The 21,375-nt window shown below is 45.5% G+C and overlaps 2 protein-coding genes across 2 annotated transcripts in view; one reads left to right on the forward strand and one right to left on the reverse strand.

Moving 5' to 3' along the window:
• DPYS (dihydropyrimidinase) overlaps positions 1–3,329 on the forward strand; it is a 122,389-nt gene extending 119,060 nt beyond the window's left edge. The window contains exon 10 of the mRNA XM_043880045.1: positions 1,463–3,329. The gene's annotated coding sequence lies outside the window, so the exon portion shown is untranslated. The remainder of the gene's footprint in view (positions 1–1,462) is intronic.
• LOC122679401 (dendrocyte expressed seven transmembrane protein) lies at positions 2,715–20,378 on the reverse strand. Its single transcript, XM_043880048.1, has 4 exons — positions 20,335–20,378; positions 8,440–9,481; positions 4,029–4,337; positions 2,715–2,909 (listed from the first exon to the last, which is right to left on the reverse strand). Exons 2-4 carry the CDS (start codon positions 9,466–9,468, stop codon positions 2,715–2,717), a joined length of 1,533 nt encoding a protein of 510 aa, XP_043735983.1. The 5' UTR covers positions 9,469–9,481; positions 20,335–20,378.
• Positions 20,379–21,375: the final 997 nt, after the last annotated feature.

Below are 21,375 nucleotides of genomic sequence, written 5' to 3' on the forward strand. Positions count from 1 at the left end.
TGTTTCTTCTTCGGTGAAATGTCTATTTACGTCTTCTGCCCATTTTTTGACTGTGTTGTTTGTTTTGTTGTTGTTGTTGTTGAGTTGTGTGAACTGTTTGGAAATGAAATCCTTGTCATTCACAAATATTTTTTTCTCATTCTGTAGGCTTTTTGTTTTGTTTATCATTTCCTTTGCCATGCAAAACCTTGTAAATTTGATTAGGTCTCATTCGTTTATTTTTGTTTTTATTTCTGCTTCCTTGGGAGACTGACCTAAGAAAACATTGGTACAATTTATGTCAGAGAGTGCTTTGCCTATGACCTCTTCTAAGAATTTTATGGTATCATGTCTTATGTTTAGGCCATTTAGAGTTTATTTTGTGTATGAGTGTATGCTAACTTTAGCAGCTGATTTTTTGCCTTAGTTAATGTGGGGCAAATCCCTTCTCCAGGAGAAATAAGTGCCAAATGAGTAAAAAAATATCACATATCATATCAATTTATTAATATATATATTTGTCTATAAAATACAGTAAAGCATAAAATCATTAGAATATTTATAAAATCCAAAACTACAAATTTATCTTCACCACAGGTCTTTTTGGTCAAAAAGTTACACTAATTAAATCAGCTCTTATCAGAGTTTGGGCTCTAGAGCTGGTCCTACGTGTTATTAATAGTTATTACAGTTAAAATCGTACCAAAGTCTAATAATTTGAGAAAATTTGGGATGAAACAAAATCACATATTCCTTTATTATAGGGTTTCTCAAAGATCTATTATTATAGGGTTTCTTTTAATTCTTAAAAATTATGCCAACATGCTTTATGGATCTTCAAGTTTGGAAGGCAGCTGATATGGATTTATTAACATCATTTATCTCTTTTATGAAACAACTAAGGGATTAGTGGTTTGAGGAACACATTTTGGGAAATGCTGACTCAGAATTCTAATGTCGGATCCTTCTGCTAGAGAAATTTCACCGTTGACAACCTGTATTGAAAGAACTGCAATGTAAAACTTCCTGGAATGATGGTTCTCAGGGCTGGCTGACCGTTAGAATCATCTGGGAACTTTAAACATGCGGAAGCCAAGACCCCATTCTAGGCAAGATAAGTCAGGGTTTCTGAGGGTAAGCTTTCCCCATCGAGAAGATAGAAATAATACTACCAACCTCACAGGATTGTCATGAAACATAAATGAGATCATATGTATAAAATGCCTACTCCAGTGCCCAAAACGAAAGTTGTCTTTGAAAAAAAAAAATTTCTTTCTAGGGATAATGTAGAACTTCAGTTTAAAAATGTAGAAGATATTATGAAAATAGAAAATCACCATTAAAAAAAAAAAAAGAAAATCACTATTTGGCTGGCACTGTTTTGCATCCTTGAATGCAAAAACTAAAGGGTAAATGTAGGATGAGAAACAGGATGTTTGCCTAGTCTCGAAGCATTTCCTCACAACATACTTACTCATTACAAAGGGAAAATAATGACTTCAACAGTGGAAGATTCTGCGGAGCCCATCTTAACTAAGCGAAGAAAGATTGCCTCACCAGTAACGAGGCGTGTCAGCACGACCTACCCTGATCTCGTGCATTGAGGTGAGCATGTCAGCACTTCTGTGGTACTGTTGCTAAAAAATACGTCTCCGGGGTTTCCTTACTAGGAAACATCGGACAAACCCAAGTCAAAGGACATTTTACTAAATAACTGGCAGCACTCTTCAGAAGTGTCAAGGTCATGAAAGAAAAAGAAAGAGACACTAAGGAACTGTCCCCAATCAGACGAGAGTAAGGAACTATAGCAAACAAATACAATGCGTGAGCCTGGACTGGATCAAGGACCAGTCCTTGGGACATTAATGGGATGTCAGTGGAACATTGGTGAAAATCCAATGAGTTTTATAGATTCTGCATTTTCCAAAGGCTGTTACCTGGTTTCAACAGTTGTGCTGCAGTTATATAAGATGGTAACTTTCAGAGATGAGGGGTGATGGGTAGATGGAACGTGGTACTATTTTGCAATGTTTTTGTAAGTCTGAAAAATTTTCAAAATGAAAAGTTTAAAAAATTTGATGTTTCTTTCTTTCCTACTCGGACACCATAGAGAAAACAGAATCAGTATTTTTTTTTTCCTTAGGTAATATCGGGGAAATATGTCTCTGTGCTACACAGTATACATTGAGTATCATGAAAAAGAGGCCCAAGGTGAACATTGTAACCAGTCTTTCATATGATTTTAATAAATGTGTTCTCTAAATAAATGTGGCTGGAAGATTTGGTAAAAGAGGAAAAACCAAAGAGACCCAGGAAAGTAGAGGGTAGGAGAGAGGAGATGGTGGGAAGAACTTGGGAGCTGCTGGAGATGGGTTTTGGAAAGAGTTCTTGAATAAGGGTGCAGAAGGCAGACAGACAGTTGTGAGAATAGGAAATAGCCATGAAGGATGTTAAGGAGGGCAGAGAAGGGACAGAAGCACTGAAAGATATTTTCCTGGCATCATACATGTATGCTCCCCTTCATATTTGCTTGTGAGTCTATAGTAGAGATTTTGATTTTTTCCAATTTTTTTCTTTGAATATTAATCTATGCTGAGACTCATCCTTGCAGGGCCTGGGTTATTGTCCTGTTACACAGACACACAGTCCAGACCACGTGTCTGGTCTGTGAGACAGACAGCTTCACCATTTACCTGGGAGCCCTTTATGGAAAAAAGTGGCTTGACCCTGCAAACTCAAGCCGCTGAAGGACCCTGCTGTGCAGTTCTCTCTTGCTGGGGATGAGAACGGGCTGCTGTCAGTAGCCTTGAGAACAATCGCTGGCACAGGGTGGACGAAGAGCTGTGTGGGGTCTCTGCTGGGTTGTCTTCACCGGCAATGTCCATTTGTTTCTTCCCAATCACTTCTAAGATCGGAAGCCAGAAATGAATCTGAAAAGACACAAAGTTGGATGAATGAGCATTAGAATTATTTCAGTTGCCACTGACATAAACTTTTCAAAAGACTTTGAAAATGGCCAGAAAAGCTTGTTCTTAAGAATTGTTTTGGTCTTTCATTGTCTATGAAATATTTTCCGATTCTGTAAGTTGTAGATGGCTGATGGCAACAATACAAATGATTCTTGTCCATAGGCATGCAAATGAATTTCACCCAGTAGAATACAACTGATCCTCCCATCCACCCTGTTGGAACAAGCCAGTTTTACATCTATTAAGCAAATTAATTTTGGTCTTCTCAGTGGTTTGTATATATGTGTGTGATTTAAGTTGTTCTTTGAATTGGTTGGAATTTCTTACTGTTCCCTTTTTAATTAATAAGTTGAATAAAGTCTTTGATGAGTGTTCATTTTATATGTGTGTGAGAGTCATTATTTTATCATATATATGTATAAACATACATATATCATATAAATATCATCATATATTTTTTAAAAACTTTAATGTTTGTTTATGTGGCTGCACCAGGTCTTAGTTGCAGCATATAAGATCTAGGTCCCTGACTAGGAATCGAACTCAGGTCCCCTGCATTGGAAGCTTGGAGTCTTAGCCACTGGACTATAAGGACAGTCCCTATGTCTTTCAATGCTGGACAATGAGCAAATTCTTTGAAGTTTACCAAGTTGTTGCAGATACTTCCCTTCTGTTCTTTATTTACTCTGGTAAAATAACTCTCTCTGGGCAGTGTCCTTTAGCAGCAATTAGAGGAGTCATTCCCAGTAGCTTCTCTACGATAAGACTGAAAAACTCACTTGGAATCAGTGTTTTGAAGGATTACTCTTTCAGAATCTTCTGGACCAACCAGCATTATTGTAGAATCTTCTGGACTTAGCCATGTGTGTCTGTTCCCCATCCTCGCCCCCTCACCCCCAGGGTCTCCCCATCTGTTGCTGGGGATATAAGCCTTAATGTAAACTTGAAAGAGTGCTTAGAAATTCCATTTGCCCTTGAAGCTCAAAATTTCCCTAGTTACAGGTTACAACCCCATTTTAGCTTTACCCTTGAAGCTTAAAATTTCCCTAGTTACAGGTTACATCCCCATTTCAGCTTTACCTTTGTAAAGTACAGACTCAGTTTCCCTTTTACTTCTCCCACTGGCTGCTTTGATCTTTTCTTCAGTATCTTCGCGTGGAGGTATTGCATGCGCTCCCTCTGCACGCTTGGGTAGAAGGATGCTGACACCAGGATTTTAAGTTGCATCAGGACGGAGGACAACAGTCCTAGCGTCACTAGTATCACAAGAATGATGCTGAGAGGAATCCAGGTCTTAGACAGAAGGAGCTTCGGTTTAGGGATGCAGGTCGGTTCAAACAGAGATATATTAAAGGAAGAATCATGGATGATGTCTTGAGTCCCTTGTTCCTAAAATGAAAGAATAAAATCATCAAGATCCATATCATTTTCATACTCTGCCCTAGTCTTTCTCTATACTGCTCTGCAGCAGGTAGCATTTATCTTAAAACACGCAGGGAGCTTTGGTGGAAGGAGCTGTTCCAACTCTTTTTATGTGCAAGGGTTGGAGTAAAGAAGGGAGGAGTTTTAGTTGTAGCTACTGCAGTGTTTTCCAAAGTGGGCTTGGGGAAATATAGATTTCCTTGAGAGAAGGATATCAGGTAAGCTTGTTTGCTCTGCCTCTTCTTTAGAGAGAAATGATACCCACAAGACTGTTGAAGGGTCTGAGAAGAAAGCAGAGAAATTTCTTTGCTTCAGCAAATCCTTCTCCTAATAATGTTTGAAAGGATTTTAAAATTATTTATTTTATTTTTGGCTGCTCTGGGTTTTTATTGCTGCACACTGGCTTTCTCTAGTTGTGGCAAATCGGGGCTACTCTCTAGTTGTGATGCCTGGGCGTCTCATTGTGGTGGCTTCTCTTGTTGCAGCGCACAGGCTTTAGGGCACCGAGGTTTCAGTAGTTGTGGCACACACATGGGCTTAATCGCCCTGCAGCATGCGGGATCTCCCAGACCAGGGATCAAACCCATGTCCCCTGCACCAGCAGGCAGATTCTTAACCACTGGACCACCAGGGAAAAGAAAAAAGTGAAAGTCACTCAGTCATGTCCGACTCTTTGCGTCCCTTGGACTGTGTAGCCTGCCAGGCTCCTCTGTCCATGGAATTCTCCAGGCCAGAATACTGGAGTGGGTAGCTGTTCCCTTCTCCAGGGGATCTTACCAAACCAGGTCTCCTGCACTGCAGGCAGATTCTTAACCATCTGAGCCACCAAGGAAGCCCAGACCACCAGGGAAGTCCTCTTCTAATAATTTTGACTGCATAACCCATGTATGGAATACCTGTTTCTATACTTCAGAGGATGTGGGATTCATGAAAGATGGTTTTAGCTCAACTGGAGGAGATTTTTTGTAGCAGAGCCCATCAAGACCTAGTCATAGTCTCTGCATCTTGACAAACACCCCGTCAGCAGACCACAAGGTCATAAAGATGTAGAGGCATTAAATTATGTTCTCAGTCACCCTTCTAGAGCTTGAAGTGGCGGGGATGGGGTGGAATTATTCTTGATGCAAGGGTACTAAAAAGAGTATATTTACTGAAAGTGGCTCTAAAATCCTATTTATAGAGGTCTCAAAATAGGACAATTTCTCATCTCTCTTGGATGCTAGGAGGGGTGCATTCCTTCCTGTTTGAAGGCAACAGAAAAAACCAGCTGCCCTCATCAAACTGACCCAGAGGGCAGATGACATTGGGCTACCCAGACAAGCCACCAGCAGGAGACGTGTGTGCTGATTCAGCTCTTACTTTTCCCTGACCTGAGAAAGTCACATCATCTCTCAGTGGATGTGTTTTCCAATTTGGTAAAACAGGAATTAATGGACCAGATCCTGCCCACGAATAAACTACTCCCAGTGTAAATTAAGCACCTTGGGGATGGAGCATTAACCTTATAGCCTGGAATACTTAGTAAGTTATTATTACCCCAGCGCCCCAGAGCCCTGGGGCCCAAAAGCTGGAAATGACTTCTGAAAAGAACCCAACCACACCCAGAGAACACCATGCACCTTGGATTCACTCCAATACCAGTGAAAAATCTGGAAACCCCAATCCTGGGACTTTAACACAAATGTCAAGTCCAATCTGCAATTTCCCCAGCACTGTAGCTAGGCAGGAGAAAGCCTTCTTGTTGCCTCTCCTTTTCTCTTATTAAAAAAAGACAGTTTGCCTGTGATTAAACAGAGAGTTTTCAGTCCCCAGAGCAAAGGCATGCACTCTTTTTAATACCGTTGAAGAAACAAACACATTGATTGAGTCAGTGATGAGAAATCCTGCAATAAGAAAGCAGCGGGTGTCCAGTCTGGAAAGGAGTTATTTAGTTTAGGAATCTAACCAGGGATTTTGCAGCTGGGAGTCAGGGTTGAGTCAACACTTTTGTAAGGGCTTGATAGAGGGCAGTGTGGAAGACAAACTCTCAAAATACAGAGCGATGTATTAAATGGTATCCCAGTGTTTTAAAATGTGTTTGCCTCTCCCAAGTAAACAATTTGCCAGAACGGCATCGAGTAACAAATGAAAAGATTCGCTCAGGTAGCAGACAGTCCTGAAAAGTTAATGCAGGCTGGTGCTGGGCACACAGTAGGTGCTCAATAAGTAGCGACCTAGTAGCTATTTTTTTCTTACAGTGCCCAGCCATCCAGCCAGGTCTAGTCACATCGTCTCCCATCTTTCTTCTTTATTTAAAATCATTTGAAAGTGGGAGGAAACTTGAGCCAGTCTTTCTCCTCTTGCTTGACTGCTTTGCAAATCTGCCCCAACGGAGGGACCAGGAATCTCCAAGGTCATCCAGGAATAAGAGAGGCACTGCCAGTCACGTGGAAGCCGGCCGCTGGGGGCACGGTCTCCCAGGCTCTGCAGCAGAGAGTCTGAGAGAAGCCGGAACAGCAGTCTCGAACTCGTTTCTGTCCCAGTGCCCACCACCCTGCTGTCCTTGTGAGTGTCCGAGGTGGCCTCCCCGCGCCAGATCATGAGCTGCTCTACGGCAGCCCTCACGCTTGAGACATCTTTGCATCCCCAGGACCCCCGCAACAACACCGACAAATGTATTTGTCAGGACAGTGTCACTGGTAAGTTTCTGGGCCTTTTTCGAAAGGCAGAGATCGCTTCCCTCTCCCATCCCCATCTCCCCACCCCGCCCCCGTTTAAAACAGTGAGAATTCACAAACCAGGCCTGGGTTTTGGCTGAGAGAGAAACAGATGAGAGAGGAGCAAAAAGAGAAAGAAAGAGAGGAACCGGTTAAAAAAAGGACCTATGGGAGGGGGGTGGGCTGTGGGGGAGGGAAGGGAAGGGTCCTTTTACCAGCTGCCCCCCACGATCCAGCCGGCCTGAAAAGTCTTGTTTGGCTTCCATCTGAGACACTGCTTCTATTATCCACTCTGCTCCAGATATCTTGAGCAACGGGGGGTTCTTGTAATTAACTGAAGTCTTCAGGGGAAGGGAATGCTCAGAGTAATCAGCTCGGAGAAGCAGCCCAGGAGTGGGAGGGACAGGGGCCAGATAGCACCTGCTGACCAGGAGAAAAGGGAGGGAGAGGGAGAGTGTGGACACCGCAGGAGGAAGTGGGGTTTCAGAGGAGGGTTTCCAGGTCCCCTTCTGCCCTTCCCCTCCGAGATTGCCCCCGGCAGAGGCATAACTTACTGTAGCTCCATAAAGAGGAAAGAAAGTCCGACACATGGAAACAGTGGATGGTGTTTTCACCACCCCAGGCTAGTACACACCACCCAGCATGCGTGACTTTCCTACACACACGCATGTGCAAACACATACAGCTCTACACATTGTGTGCACACATACTAGACACACAAGTGCACATCCCACCTAGCTCGGCTCCACAGTGACTGGGGTTAAAAACAAGTAAGACAAGTATCTGGCAGGCTGCAGATCCTCTGAAATGCCCAGAATGGGCTCAGTCGTGTTTGACTCCGTGTGACCCCGTGGACTGTAGCCCTCCATGCTCCTCTGTCCATGGCAAATATTCCAACCAAGCATACTGGAGCGGGTTGCCACTTCTTACCTTAGGGAATCTTCTCAACCCAGAGAATGAACCCAAGTCTCTTGCATCTCCTGCATTGGTAGGTGGATTCTTAACCACTGCACCTGGGAAGTGGCAAGGGAAACCCCTCGGAAGCCCCCTGAAATGTCCACACAATCATAAACTGCCACAGGGAAAAAATGGAAAAGAGGAAAGATGGGATGAACAAAAACCATGGTCCTCTCTGTTGGGACAAGGCTGCCCCAGGAAACTAATGCAGTGATCAAAGATGTTCAGAACGTTATTATATAAGACTGGGGTTTCAACTCAGTTTAACCAATTTGTTTGGGGCTCTTCCTACATTCCAGGCTCCGTGCCAGGCACTGGGGATCCAGGAGGGAAATATAACACTGCCCTTCCTTGGGACGTTCACAATCTTTTGCAAACAGCTAGGTACCAGGTGAGACGGGCCCATGAGCACCTACCTGTCTGTGCAGTTTCAAGTGCACCTCGAGCCCGGGCAAGCTTTGGAAATGTTTGCTCATGGAGAAAATGAGCCAGTATAGCAGATAATCTATGGCTGCAAACAGCAACCAGATATAGAGGTGGGTAAGAACCGGGAAGAAAAAGAGCCCCAGGTTCCTCCTGTCTTTAGGAGTCAGCCAGAAAGACGGGACGAGGACATACTTCTTCCTTTCCTGCTTATTCAGCGGGAGGACACAGGGCCTCTGTTCACTCCTCTCCCTTTCATCCAGCTGGACAAATTGTCTTGTGAGGTAGATGTTCTCAAACTTCCAGCCACAAGGGTCCAAGAATCGCTTCATGAAGAGGCCGGTGCCAAGCAGCAGCAGCAGCAGCCCCGTGAGGGCAAGGACCTGCCGCCCCAGGGAACACAGCACCTCCGTCGCCGTCACCATCTGGTACAAGACCCCCAGGGCTCTGTCCGTGGTGTCGTTGAGCTGAGCCTCCAGGGCTTGGCTGGGACTGAAAAGCGAGACCTCCAGGGTCTGGTTCCAAGACACAAGATCATCAAATAGACTCAGGTGAGTGACAAGGCCATACAACCACCGAATGGCTTCGAAATATTTTTTCAAAAGTGGGAAATGGATGGAAAAGCTCTTTGCCCTCAGGTTGCAAGTCATACTGTCCAGGAGCCCTTTAAAGTTGTGAAAGATATTTTCCACGTGTCCGAAGATGACCACCCCGGTGCCCGCAGCGATCAACGCGTTCCTGCCTTCACGCAGGCCACACGAGAGGAAGAACAGCAGAAGGAAGCACCGTGCGTGCTTGGAGCAGCACAGCAGAACACACGTGGCCATCCAGGAGGTGATGAAGACGATGAGTGAGGACAGAAACCAGCAGAAGGCCCCGGAGAGGAGGCCCACGGAAATGAAAGCGACAAAACAGCAAACGCCCACGTGTTGGGTAAAGGCCACCCATCCAGGGCTTCTTGGAGACACATACGTCTCCCAGAGGCTTAAGAAGATGTTGGTGCCTGAGGTCCAGACGCCCATGCTTCCTGTGTCCCTGGAAATGAAGAAAAACCAGGGTCAGATGCTGCTTTTAAATGTCCTCTCTCACTTTGCAAAGGGCACGGTGATAGATTGATTGCAAGAAGAATGGCCATAATTTTTTACCCTTCTCAGTCTCCACACTATTATCGAACTTAAATTGGGTCCACTCGCCTGAAGGCAGTAAAGCTAACTTACTGGCACCAGATTGTGGGGAAGGGGAATGCAGAGTTTATCCCAAGACCCCCAGCATGGGGGGCAGGCAGGAGAATTGGCAGCTTGTGTTTAAAAGACCCAAACTCGATATAAATGAGCTTATTTATGAAACAGAGATAGACTCACAGACACAGAAGACAAACGTGGTTACCAAATGGGACCATGGGGTGAGGGGTGAAGGAGAGATAAATTAATAGTTTATGATTAACATATACACACGTCTTGTGTAAAATAGATAAAAACTACAAACCTACTGTATAGCACAATTAACTGTATTCAATGTCTTTGTAATAACCTAGGGAAAAGAATCTTAAACAGAATATATATATATATATGTGTGTGTGTGTGTGTGTATATATATACATATATATGTGCATTTTCAGTTGTGTCTGACTCTTTGTGACCCCAAGGACCCTATCGTGCCAGGCTTCTCTGTCCATAGGATTTCCCAGGCAAGAATACTGGAGTGGGCTGCCATTAAGTTATGTATATACATATATATATATAAAGCTTAACTTGTATATATATAACTTAATTACTTTGCTATATACCTGAAACTAACACAACATTATAAATTAACTGTCAGTCAGTCAGTTGGAGAAGACTCTTGAGAGTCCCTTGGACTGCAAAGAGATCCAACCAGTCTATCCTAAAGGAGATCAGTCCTGGGTGTTCATTGGAAGGACTGATGTTGAAGCTGAAACTCCAGTCCTTTGGCCACCTGATGCGAAGAGCTGTCTCATTTGAAAGGACCCTGATGCTGGGAAAGATTGAAGGCAGGAGGAAAAGGGGACAACAGAGGGTGAGATGGTTGGATGGCATCACCGACTCAATGGACATGAGTTTGGGTGGACTCCATGAGTTGGTGATGGACAGGGAGGCCTGGCGTGCTGCAGTCCATGGGGTTGAAAAGAGCTGGACACAACTTAGCGACTGAACTGTCAGTCACTCAGTCGTGTCCGATGATTTGCTGAACCTCAATAAAAAACATGTTAAAAAAAAAAGAAGACCATAACTCCCCAGTGGCTTTTGGGGAAGGGCTGTTAAAGTCAAGATGGGGGAGAGGCTTGCTGGTGCCTGATCAGCTCATGTAGCTCTTGATTGCCCGGTGGTGAGTGTGACATTCTGGGAATTAGCATCATCAACCTGGTTTCAACCAGTCTGAGGTCCACCTGCTGTGGTCAGCCTGCAGTTAACTTCTTTCACCTGATGGAGATTTTAATGTCTGCAAAACAACTAAAGGATATGGTGCTGAATATTATCTATAGCCTGTGAGGAGGAACTAAAGGGCCCTGACTTTGTTTTATGGCTAAATTCATTATTTTGTTTTGTTTTGCTTGACTGTTTTCCTTTGTTTCTATAGTTTCTCACTTTTCTGATTAAATTTGCTCTTTGGACTTGGAGAGGGCCTAGGAGGGTGAAGCTCTTCTACAAACAAGAGTTGGGGCACATGGGGTTGGTTCCTGGGAAGGCCCTGCAGAATACTGCTCAGTTTCAACACCTCCTTGCAAGGTGACTTTACTGCTTCTCCCATCAAGAGGTAAGAGAAATAGAATCCGGTGGTGGGGTTTATTGCTCTAGCCCTTGAATTCTGGATGGTCTTGTGACACCACTGGCCATGAGAATGTGGCAGAAGTGACAGTGTCTCTTCTGAGTTTATGATTCCCTCCTGCCTCTCTCTTGGAACCCTGCTAAGAACTTGTTAACAAGTCCAAGTGTATTAGCTTCTATTACTGCTGAAGCAAATTTCCACAGCTAGTGGCTTGTGAAAGTGTGGAAGTGTCAGTCGTTCAGTCATGTCTGATTCTTTGTGACCCCATGGGCTATAGCTGCCAGGCTCCTCCATCCATGGGATTCTCCAGGCAAGAATACTGGCAAGAGTGGGTTGCCATTCCCTTCTCCAGGGGATCTTCCCAACCCAGGGACTGAACCTGGGTCTCCTGCATTGCAGGCAGATTCTTCACTGTCTGATCCACTAGGGAAGCCCTTGTTAACAAGTCCAAATGTATTTGCCTCTATTACTACTATAGCAAATTTCAATAGACTTAATGGCTTATAGCAACACATATTTATTGTCATACAGTTCTAAATGTCAGAAGTCTAAAATTGGTCCAGAGGGCTGGAGTTTCCAGGAGAAAATCCATTCCCTTGCCTTTTTTTTAGCTTATAACGCAGCCTATATTCCTTGGCTTGTGGACTCTCCTCCATCTCGGAGAGAGAAATGCTTCATTTTCTTTTCTCTCTGACCTCTGCTTCCATCCTTATATCTTCTCTCAGGACTCTGATCCTCTTGCCTCCCTCTTGTAAGGACCCTTGTGATTATACTGGGGCCACCCAGATAATCCAGGATGATCCCTCCATCTCAAGACTGTAAACTCAAGCACACATGTAGAATCTCTTTTGCCACGAAAGATAACATAGCCACAGGTTCTGGGCATTAGGACACGGACATCTTTGGTTGGGGCTTGGGGAGGGGAGGGTCATTCTGCCTGTTATACACGGTGGACTGCTGAAGAACAAGAGGCACATGACCAGTCTATTCCATCAACTCAGCCAATAGCCAGTCCACTGTCTGAATGTGAAGCAGGGTATTACATGTCACATACCACACATCACATATCACATAGCCAGTCCTCAGCCACCAGCTGATCACAGATACTTGAACAATAATAAGAAATGCTTGTTTACACTCAGCCCCTGAATTCTGCGCGGCTTTGTTAGACAGTGGTTGTTTACTGATAAGAGCAGTGGGACTGTGCTGTGGGTCTTATTAATTGAAACCAACCTTAGGTTGATGGACAGGCTGCAGTTTCCACAAACTGCATGAAGTAAGACCACTTTCAGATAATCATCTGTTTTCTTGTGCTCTAATTTTACAAAAAAGAAGGCAAACCAAAGGCATCCAAATTCAAAGGTGGCATTGGACTGAGACCGATGTAGTCAGCTCTGTGACATTGTGCCTTCCCTCCCTAGCTCTTACCCTCCAAGTGCAGTTCTCTCCTGAGAATCTTATAAGGAAAACGAGAATAATTTGTCACTGAGTTAATCATCTTTTCTTTTTTCCCAAATCTGGTATAACTAAAATGAAGGTGCTAAGGGGTTGCTACTGCCCTGACAGTCATGCAGATTTAGGTCCATGATGCACTCAGACAGCCTTGGGTTCACTTGGAACAGTATAAAATAAATTTGAGCTCTCTTGATTGACATGAAAATATCTAATGAGCGTTATACCGTATGTACGGAATTTTAATGAAGACATTGATCAATTATTAAACCCTCTCAAATAAATCCCTTCTCACATCAAATATTGTGGGGCTGGATTTATGGAGTAACTTAATATCATTCCAGCCAGTGAATTACACTCATGATGTGAGAGAAGTGTTGGGGCATTGGCTGGAGGGCATGAACTGAGCAACCTGAAAAGAGGAAATGGCTTTCTGGGTTCGGGCAGAATGAGGTTAATGTAGGGCAGAAATGAGATGGGGAAATAGGCAGGTTAGAAACAAATCTGTGGAAATTTCTCCAGCAATAATATAGAGAGCTTGCAGCCCTTGGCACATAATCTGAATGGGAAAGTTCAGTGCAGAGAAGAGAAATGGGGAGACATTGTGTGGAAGAAGGGGTATTACCGTGTGGGACTGGCCTTAGGGGAGATTCAAGATCCTCCCCACGAGGGTGTTCTAACTCCATCTGGAGGAAAGGGGATGGGAGTAAATGGTCATTAGAAGGGTAACCAGCAAAAGAACAGAGTCATTTTTCCCCCTAAGCTTGCTTCCTTTCAGAACTGGAGGTTGGTTTGGAGGCTGGCAGTGAACTTCCCCATTCAGATTACATGCCAAGAGCCACAAGCCCTCTATATTATTGCTGGAGAAATTTCCACAGGTTTGTTCCTAACCTGCCTTCCCCATCTCATTTCTGCCCTACATTAACCCCATTCTGCCTGAACCCAAAGAGAAAGTCATTTCCTCATTTCAGGTTGCTCAGTTAATGCCAGTTTGGAGGCTGGAGGACTGATGCTGAAGCTGAAACTCCAATACTTTGGACAACTGATGCGAAGAACCGACTCATTTGAAAAGACCCTGATGCTGGGAAAGATTAAAGGCGGGAGGAGAAAGGGACGATAGAGGATGAGATGGTTGGATGGTATCCCCGACTCGATGGACGTGGGTTTGAGTAAACTCTGGGAGCTGGTGATGGACAGGAGGCCTGGCGTGCTGCAGTCCATGGGGTTGCAAAGAGTCGGACACGACTGAGCGACTGAACTGAACTGAACTGAGTGATCCCATGCTTCCCTGGTGGCTCATATGGTAAAGAATCCATCTGCAATGCAAAAGACCTGGGTTTGATCCCTGGGTCGGGAAGATGCCTTGGAGAAGGGAATGACAACCCACTTCAGTATTCTTGCCTGGAGAATCCCATGGACTTCAGAAGAGCCTGGCAGGGGGCAGCCCATGGGGTCACAACGAGTCAGGCATGACTGAATGACTAACACACACACGTTGAGTGCTCCCATGCACCGACTCCACACCCACGCCTCTCTGACCCTCAGAAATCATGTATGGCCCCTGTGCTCCTGAACCGTCCCCAGCCTTGCCCGTGTGAGTCAGCCCTGCTTCACTGCTGGGCGGGAGGACTTGATCAGCCGGCAATGAGCAGGTGGGGAGTTCACACAACACCCAGCCCCAGAGCCCCTGGCAGGTGCCGCCTCTCCTCCTAGGCGTGGCCCCATTGCCTTCTTTGTTAGGGCTTTGGATTTGACCTCAAACCATTATGTGAGTAATTGATGCACTAATGGGTATTAATTGCCTTTTGTGTCCTAGGGGCACTTTACAAATAGCCTCTCTCTGCATCCTCTCTGAAGCCTCTGGAGACAGATGTTCTTTGCATTTCACATAATGGACGCTGAGGCCCAGAGTGCTTGCTGAAATGTGTCAGTGGCCACACAGAGCAGGTGGCACAAGGGGATTCAGGCCAGATCTCCCTGTCCCCCTGCACCATGCCCAGATTCCACGGCTCTGGGCTCTGTTGTGTGACAGGGTGCTCAGTTCACTCTATCTGCTGGAAACTCATCACACTTCCTGTCAGTGACTCTTTCAGACACTGTTTGTGTATCACAAACCCATTTCTAACTGCTCTTTTATTTTTGCATCAAAATAGTTGACCCTGTGGTCTTCCCTGGTGGGTCAGACAATAAAGAATCTGCCTGCAATGCAGGTGACCTGGGTTCGATCCCTGGGTTGGGAAGATCCCCTGGAGGAGAGCAAAGCAACCCTCTCAGTATTCTTGCCTGGAGAATCCCCATGGACGGAGGAGCCTGGCAGGCTGCAGCCCATGGGGTGTCAAAGAGTCGGACACGACTGAGCGATTAAACACAGCATAGCACAGTTGTCCCTGTGAGCATGTTTCTCAAATCAGCAGATTTTTCTCTACAGCAAATCACAAATCCCAGCTGTTTTATGTTTTCTAATATCCTTTATGAGGTACCATGTTGCTTGCTTCCTAAAAAATTAATAATGCATATTTTAGATTTGTTTTCCCCTTCTCTTGCCTTTATCCTTGTACAGTATGTTCTTAATGAAGAGATTTCTCTGCAAGTGAGAAACAGATTTATGGATCCATTAAAATTTTAACATTTGCCAATAAAATCTAATAACAATTATATAAGATATATGCCTGCAATTTTGTCTTGTAAGAGGCACATGTTTTCTTAACAAGCAACAGATCTAATATTATTCCCATTTGTTTTGGGGTTGAAAACAGCATGTCACTAAAAGACACCAAAACTTTCTGCAGCAAGAGACCATATACCTTCCCTCCCATTTTATATTAATATCTCAAGCCACAGGGGAGAGCTTTGCACCACTAGCCCAGGACTGGTCTTCCACTCTGCCCTTCCCATCACTGTTGAATGTGGCCTTGATTTCTTCACCAATCTCTCTTCCTCATTTTCCCTACTTGAATAGAAGACATGCCTGAGCTCCTTCCTGGTGAGGTTTATGGAGGGGAGCTTTCACAAGCAGGTTAAGACACCCTGTAGATAAGGCACCCAGTAAATGCAATCCATTTCTTCTTGTTTCTTTGCCGCCACAGAGAATTGAACCTCTGTTCTCTGAAGCTCTTTAGGCAAGGCTTGAATGCCCTAAGGATGGGAGGCTCAGAGGCAGGAGCTGGACTGCTCCGCCTTCCCAGCACTGACATTTGACGTGGTGCCTTTATTAATAGATGTCTGTTGATTTCTATCCTCTGGTCCTGCAGAGGTGCAGTCATTCTGCTCATCTTTCTTCCAATGGCCCCAATCATTTCTTTTTAGAAAAAAAAACAAACAAACAGGGAATCAGGATTTGGACAAGCCGGTTGCTTATTTTTTCTCAAAGACTTTTTCAGGCAGATACCAGATTTTTTTAATTTTATTTTTAGAGCTGAAAGAAATCTTATAGGTCAGAGTTTCTTAAACTTGAGTGTGTTATCGCTGGGGGAGTCGTGTCAAAATGCAATTTTGATCCCAAACGTCTAGAATGGCACCTGAGAGTCCACATTCCTAACAAGTCTTGGGTGGTGCTGATGCTGCTGGTCTGGGGACCAGACACTGGGTCGCAGTCTCTAGAATTCAGCAGTGTCTGACAGCACCTTGAGTCGTGATGGAGACATTCCGTATCCGAGCTGTCTGACGAGGTCAGCACTGGCCCTCGGTGACGACTGAGCACTTGACCTAGAACTGGTGGAACTGAGAAGTTGCATTCCTAACTTTAGTTTTAAATCATTTAAATTTAAATAGTCTCACGTGGCTGGTGTCTGTGTCCTGAACAACACAGCTCTAGATGACTAACACCTGGCCAGCTGGTTTCCAGAGATGAACAAATGAAAATCCAGAGAGGCTGCTGGGCTTGCCAAGGCCCTTCCAACACTGGAGGCAGAGGTGGGAGGCAGACCCCAGTTTCCTGCCACAGGGCAACACATTTCCCATCCCATCAACATCTCGTCTCTGACTCTTCATGAAGCCCATTTTAAAATCCCTACCAGAGTTCCTAAGCAACAGAGTATCACATTTCCCACATACCAAATTTGCCTTCAGCTATTACTAAATAAATAATTAGAAAAGAGGAACAAGCAAAATAGTAATAATAATAGATAATATTAATAGTGATCAGGTTGTTACCGAGAGCCTGGCCACTGTTACGGCATCTGAAATACATTATTCACAATCTTCGCCACAGCTCTGCATGATTATATTGATATAGTTTAGATGAGACAACTCAGGCTCAGAGAAGCTGAATAACTTGGCTAAAGTCACATAGCGAATAAGCAGAAGAAACAGAATTCTATCTCATGTTTATGAGGATAGTATTTATAGGTACTGAGGATTCAGGATAGGCAAGCTTCTCAGATTCTCTTTCACATGATCCTCAAAGAGTAGTTTCTAAGTCTAGTTGAACTATATTCCCAAAACCCCAATCACACGCATATCATGAAATGCATATTCAACAACGCAGGTATACGCTCTCCTTGCCTTGTCATCTACATTGGGTGTCCTCAGCACAGACTAGCTGAATCCTCCAGAGCTGACAATGGATTTCCGTCTGGAGGTCAGGCCCATCCTGGTCTGAGGTCCAGGCTGCAAGGCACTTGTCTTCCCAGGGTCAGGGGATGAGACCTGCATTCGGTGTTGGTCCCCGCCTTCTCTGTTCGGCTGGAGGTCAGGGTCGGGGTGGTCCCTGAGTTAGGACGTTAGGGCAGCGTGGGCAGCACTGAGGTTTTCAAATGCCTGCAGGGGTCAGACAGGCACCATAAACAGTGAAGGAAATCAGGAGACAGAGACTTCTTGGAGGGCAGGGGTGTGGGGCATGGGTCTTGGGGGGCTATGAAGCCCACACCCCAGTTGAAGTTGCCAGAGCAGCAGCTCCCCCCCGCCCCCCGCAGCAGGTTTTCTTTGAGGTTGTACACAGACCCTGCATGGCCAGGTTTTCTGATTTTTTCCAAGAGAAGCCAGAAATCTCATTTTCTTTGGGTAACATCTCCCGAGTTTTTCTTTTCTCTTTTAAGTTAGCTCACTTTATTTTTAAGCAGTCTGACAATGCTTTTGGACACTGGTCATCCATTTGCAATCCTTGGCCTTTGGGGAATCCGCACCTGACTTCCTCCTCCTCTCTCTGCTCTGCCTTCCTCCTCATCTTATCCTGCTTGTTCTCCCGTCATCTGAATTGCCTTTCTCTCTTTTTATCCCCTGAGACATTTTTAAAAATCATGCTGTAGGCCAGATTCGTCTCATGCATAAATGTTTTTCTTTATGCCTTGGGAATATTTATTTCTGCCCAAAGATCTCCAGCTCTATTTTATTCCCTTCTCTTGTGCTGCTGGATTGAGCGCCCCCTCTCCTCCACTGCTTCTTCGGCAGCACCTAAAAGTCTCACCGGATCTCTTTAACCTGTGGTTGCCCTGTATCATGCCTCCATTAGCAACAATGTTTATCTCCTGACTCCCTGTCAGTGTCTCCCCAGGACCATGTACCTGTTCTTTGCTTTTACCAACAGCAATATCCCAAGAATAATGACCACTTTTCTGCCTTTACCCCTAAACGCCAGTTTCACCACACCCTGGGGCCAAGAACCCACAGCTGGAGTCCACAGAAGACTATCACTGAGGACCCATCTCTCTTTCACGGGGTGAAAGTCATTTTTGTGTGGCTGGGTTGCTGTGCTTAGTCATCGCTCAGTCAGGTCCGACTCTTTGCGACCTATGGACTACAGCCTGCCGGGCTCCTCTGTCCATGGGGATTCTCCAGGCAAGAATACTGGAGTGGCTTACCATGCCCTCCTCCAGGGGATCTTCCCAACCCAGGGATTGAACCAGGTCTCCCGCATTACAGGCAGATTCTTTACTGTCTGAGCCACCAGGTAGGAGGGAACAAGTTAAGAAGCAGGGGCAATGATGAGAAGCACTTGGTCCAAGCAGGGAGCCATGCAGAATGTGTGGTCTGTGTACGCAGCCTGAGCCCACTTATCTGCTTCCATGCAGAGCTGAACCGTTGCCATGGGAAACAGAAGCAGCCAGGCTCCTCCATCAACCTGCACACGCCAGCAACCACCAGCGGGGAGATGCATACACAGTGGATTCGATGGTCTTTCCCAGGGGTTATTAAATGTCAGGGATCGCAGCAAAAGCCCTGGCGTGGAGGGCATGGGCTCCCAGCTCCCAGCCCCTAGCCCCAGAGCTCTGTTTACCCACTTTGTTGGGGTGTCGGGGAGATGAACATTCCAGTGTTATCCTGTGATTTTTTGGGGCCCAGATTAACTCACGAGGCACAAAGTATGCATCCTTGCTTCAGATACGAGGCCCAATCAACAGCCCTGACAAAAACCATTAGAGCCTCTGAAGTGGCCCACCCCGGGAGTCTTCTGGGTGGAGGTGTATTAAAGACGCACACACGTCACCAGCGCCGCTCTGGGGCTGACAGACAGAAACGCACAGGCTCTCTGCTTTTGCGAGTTCAGGAGAAACCAACACAGCCCTCTTTGGGGAAAGATCCAGAGGAGGGGCACCTTAGCGTTTTCCCATTTCTCCCCTCCTTCCCCGCGTGGGGAGCACTCGCCTGGCCTGGCATCACAAGATCTCCAGTAAGGGAGACCATCTCCCATGGCGCCTGCCCACCAGGCCCGCTGCCAATGCACTTTCTCTGCCCCTCCAGCCTGTTCTGCTAATCCGCTGCGGAAACCTAGTCTGCACCCGTCAGCCTCTCACTGACTTCAGGGCTTGGTGGGAATCTCATTCTAGAGGGAATCTGGCAAAAGGGCAGAGGAGGCATAGAAAAAGAGCGTGAGGCTGGGAGACAGCAGACCTGTGGCCTGGCCTGGTCCCCTGACCTCGCTGGGGCCGCAGAGGTGCCGTGAGCTGGCTGAGCTCAGTTCTAAGGGTCCTCCAGCCCACGGTCTCGGGAAGGAAGGCAAAGGAGAGCGGCCGAGCCCGCCCTGGGCGCTGGCATTCTGCAGCTGCCCAGGAGCCCCCAGAGGGGGACATGAGAAGAATGGAGCATTTCTTTTTTTCTTTTTTTTTCAAAGTCTTGCAAACTTCATAAATCGGTTGGGAACGCACTGTTCTCTGAGCCTGCCCAAATAGCTCCAGCAGCGCCAAGAGGTGGAGTGCGTTCCTCATCATTTTGTTTTCATCGCTCTTGCCTTGGGAAAGCCAGTGAACACCTTCCTCTCTGAAAGCAACCTTCACACAAGAAAGGAAAGATTAATGAAAGCTATCGGGGTAAACCCAGCAGCGTCTACAGGACAATTCAGTCCAGCTCAGCATTGTCTGTGAGGCCTGGCAGCCCTTTCGCAGCCAGTCCTGCTCCTCTCCCCGACCCGAGCCTTGGCTAAGGGATCAATTCTTCAAAAGCTGGGGTGGCGCAAGTCCACGCGGCTGTTTGTTAAGAAGGTGCTCAAGCTGCTGTCCTCCCTGCGATGAGGGATTCAGATCCCTCAGACCATTGTTAACAAAAAGCTTTCTTTCTGCTATTTCTGTTCATCGGTAAACTGTCAGGGGTATAAACTGGGACTTCAAGTTTCCTCTGGTCTCATCTGTTTATTCCAATTTACTAATGCTTAATTTTTTCTTTAAAAAAAAAAAAAGCAATTTCAAAAATCAAGATTATTCTGAAAGTTTACTTACAGGTTCCTCTCAGGTTCTTCTCTGAGTGCAGCAAGGCCCTTCCCAAGGGCTCTGAGTCTTGATATACAAGAGGGAAAAAGGAAGCAGAAGTAACGGGAGGGTCACATCACCATGAATCAACCTTTTTAATTCTCCACAGAAGTGACTAAGTCATTTAATATTGACAAAGGGAGTAACTGATGCAAAAGGACTACATATTTCTTTCTAATGTTTTCCTCGGAATAGATGTTGCAGAAATAAATTCTAGAAAATAATGAAATAGGATATTTTCAAACACCAGGGAGTGAGTTACGAAAACTTGACTGGTCTCTTGCCTTCTTCCTCTTCTTTTGTTACTCACACTCCCCACCTCCATCCCTACCCCAGAGAGGGGACCAAACGTTCACCATCCCCACTCCCATCCACAGATGAAGAGGCAAGAAGGAGCTGCCTCTGGTTTGTTTTTTTTTTTCCATTTATTTTTGTTAGTTGGAGGCTAATTACTTTACAATATTGTAGTGGGTTTTGTCATACATTGACATGAATCAGCCATGGATTTACATGTATTCCCCATCCCGATCCTCCCTCCCACCTCCCTCTCTACCCAGTCCCTCTGGGTCTTCCCAGTGCACCAGGCCCGAGCACTTGTCCCATGCATCCAACCTGGTTTTGATGACCCAAGACCGCTGTATCTATCTGTGTCATATGTCTCCATCTTGCTGGGACATCCCATCTTAGACATTTTGCTTCAATTCAAGAGGACCAGCTTGTGGGGTTGCAAGGAATTAGCAAAGCCCAAAACCTTCCACAAAAGTGCTCTTCTCCTATTCACTAAAACCCACAATATACCTGAAAGAACTTTTATCTTAAAAACGCACACATTCTGGCCAAAAGGCAAGCATTCCTGAGAAGTGTCAATGCAAAGGAAAATCTAAAACAAGTAACTGTGTAGCTGGCACATTGAAAACTCACATCAAGCTCAGTGAAGATACACAAACATCTGATGTTTGGGAAACACAGCTGTCCATCAATAAGCAATAGGGATTCAGCAAATTTTGTAAA

This window comes from Cervus elaphus, chromosome 21 (assembly GCF_910594005.1).
Source record: "Cervus elaphus chromosome 21, mCerEla1.1, whole genome shotgun sequence".
NCBI lineage: Eukaryota > Metazoa > Chordata > Mammalia > Artiodactyla > Cervidae > Cervus > Cervus elaphus.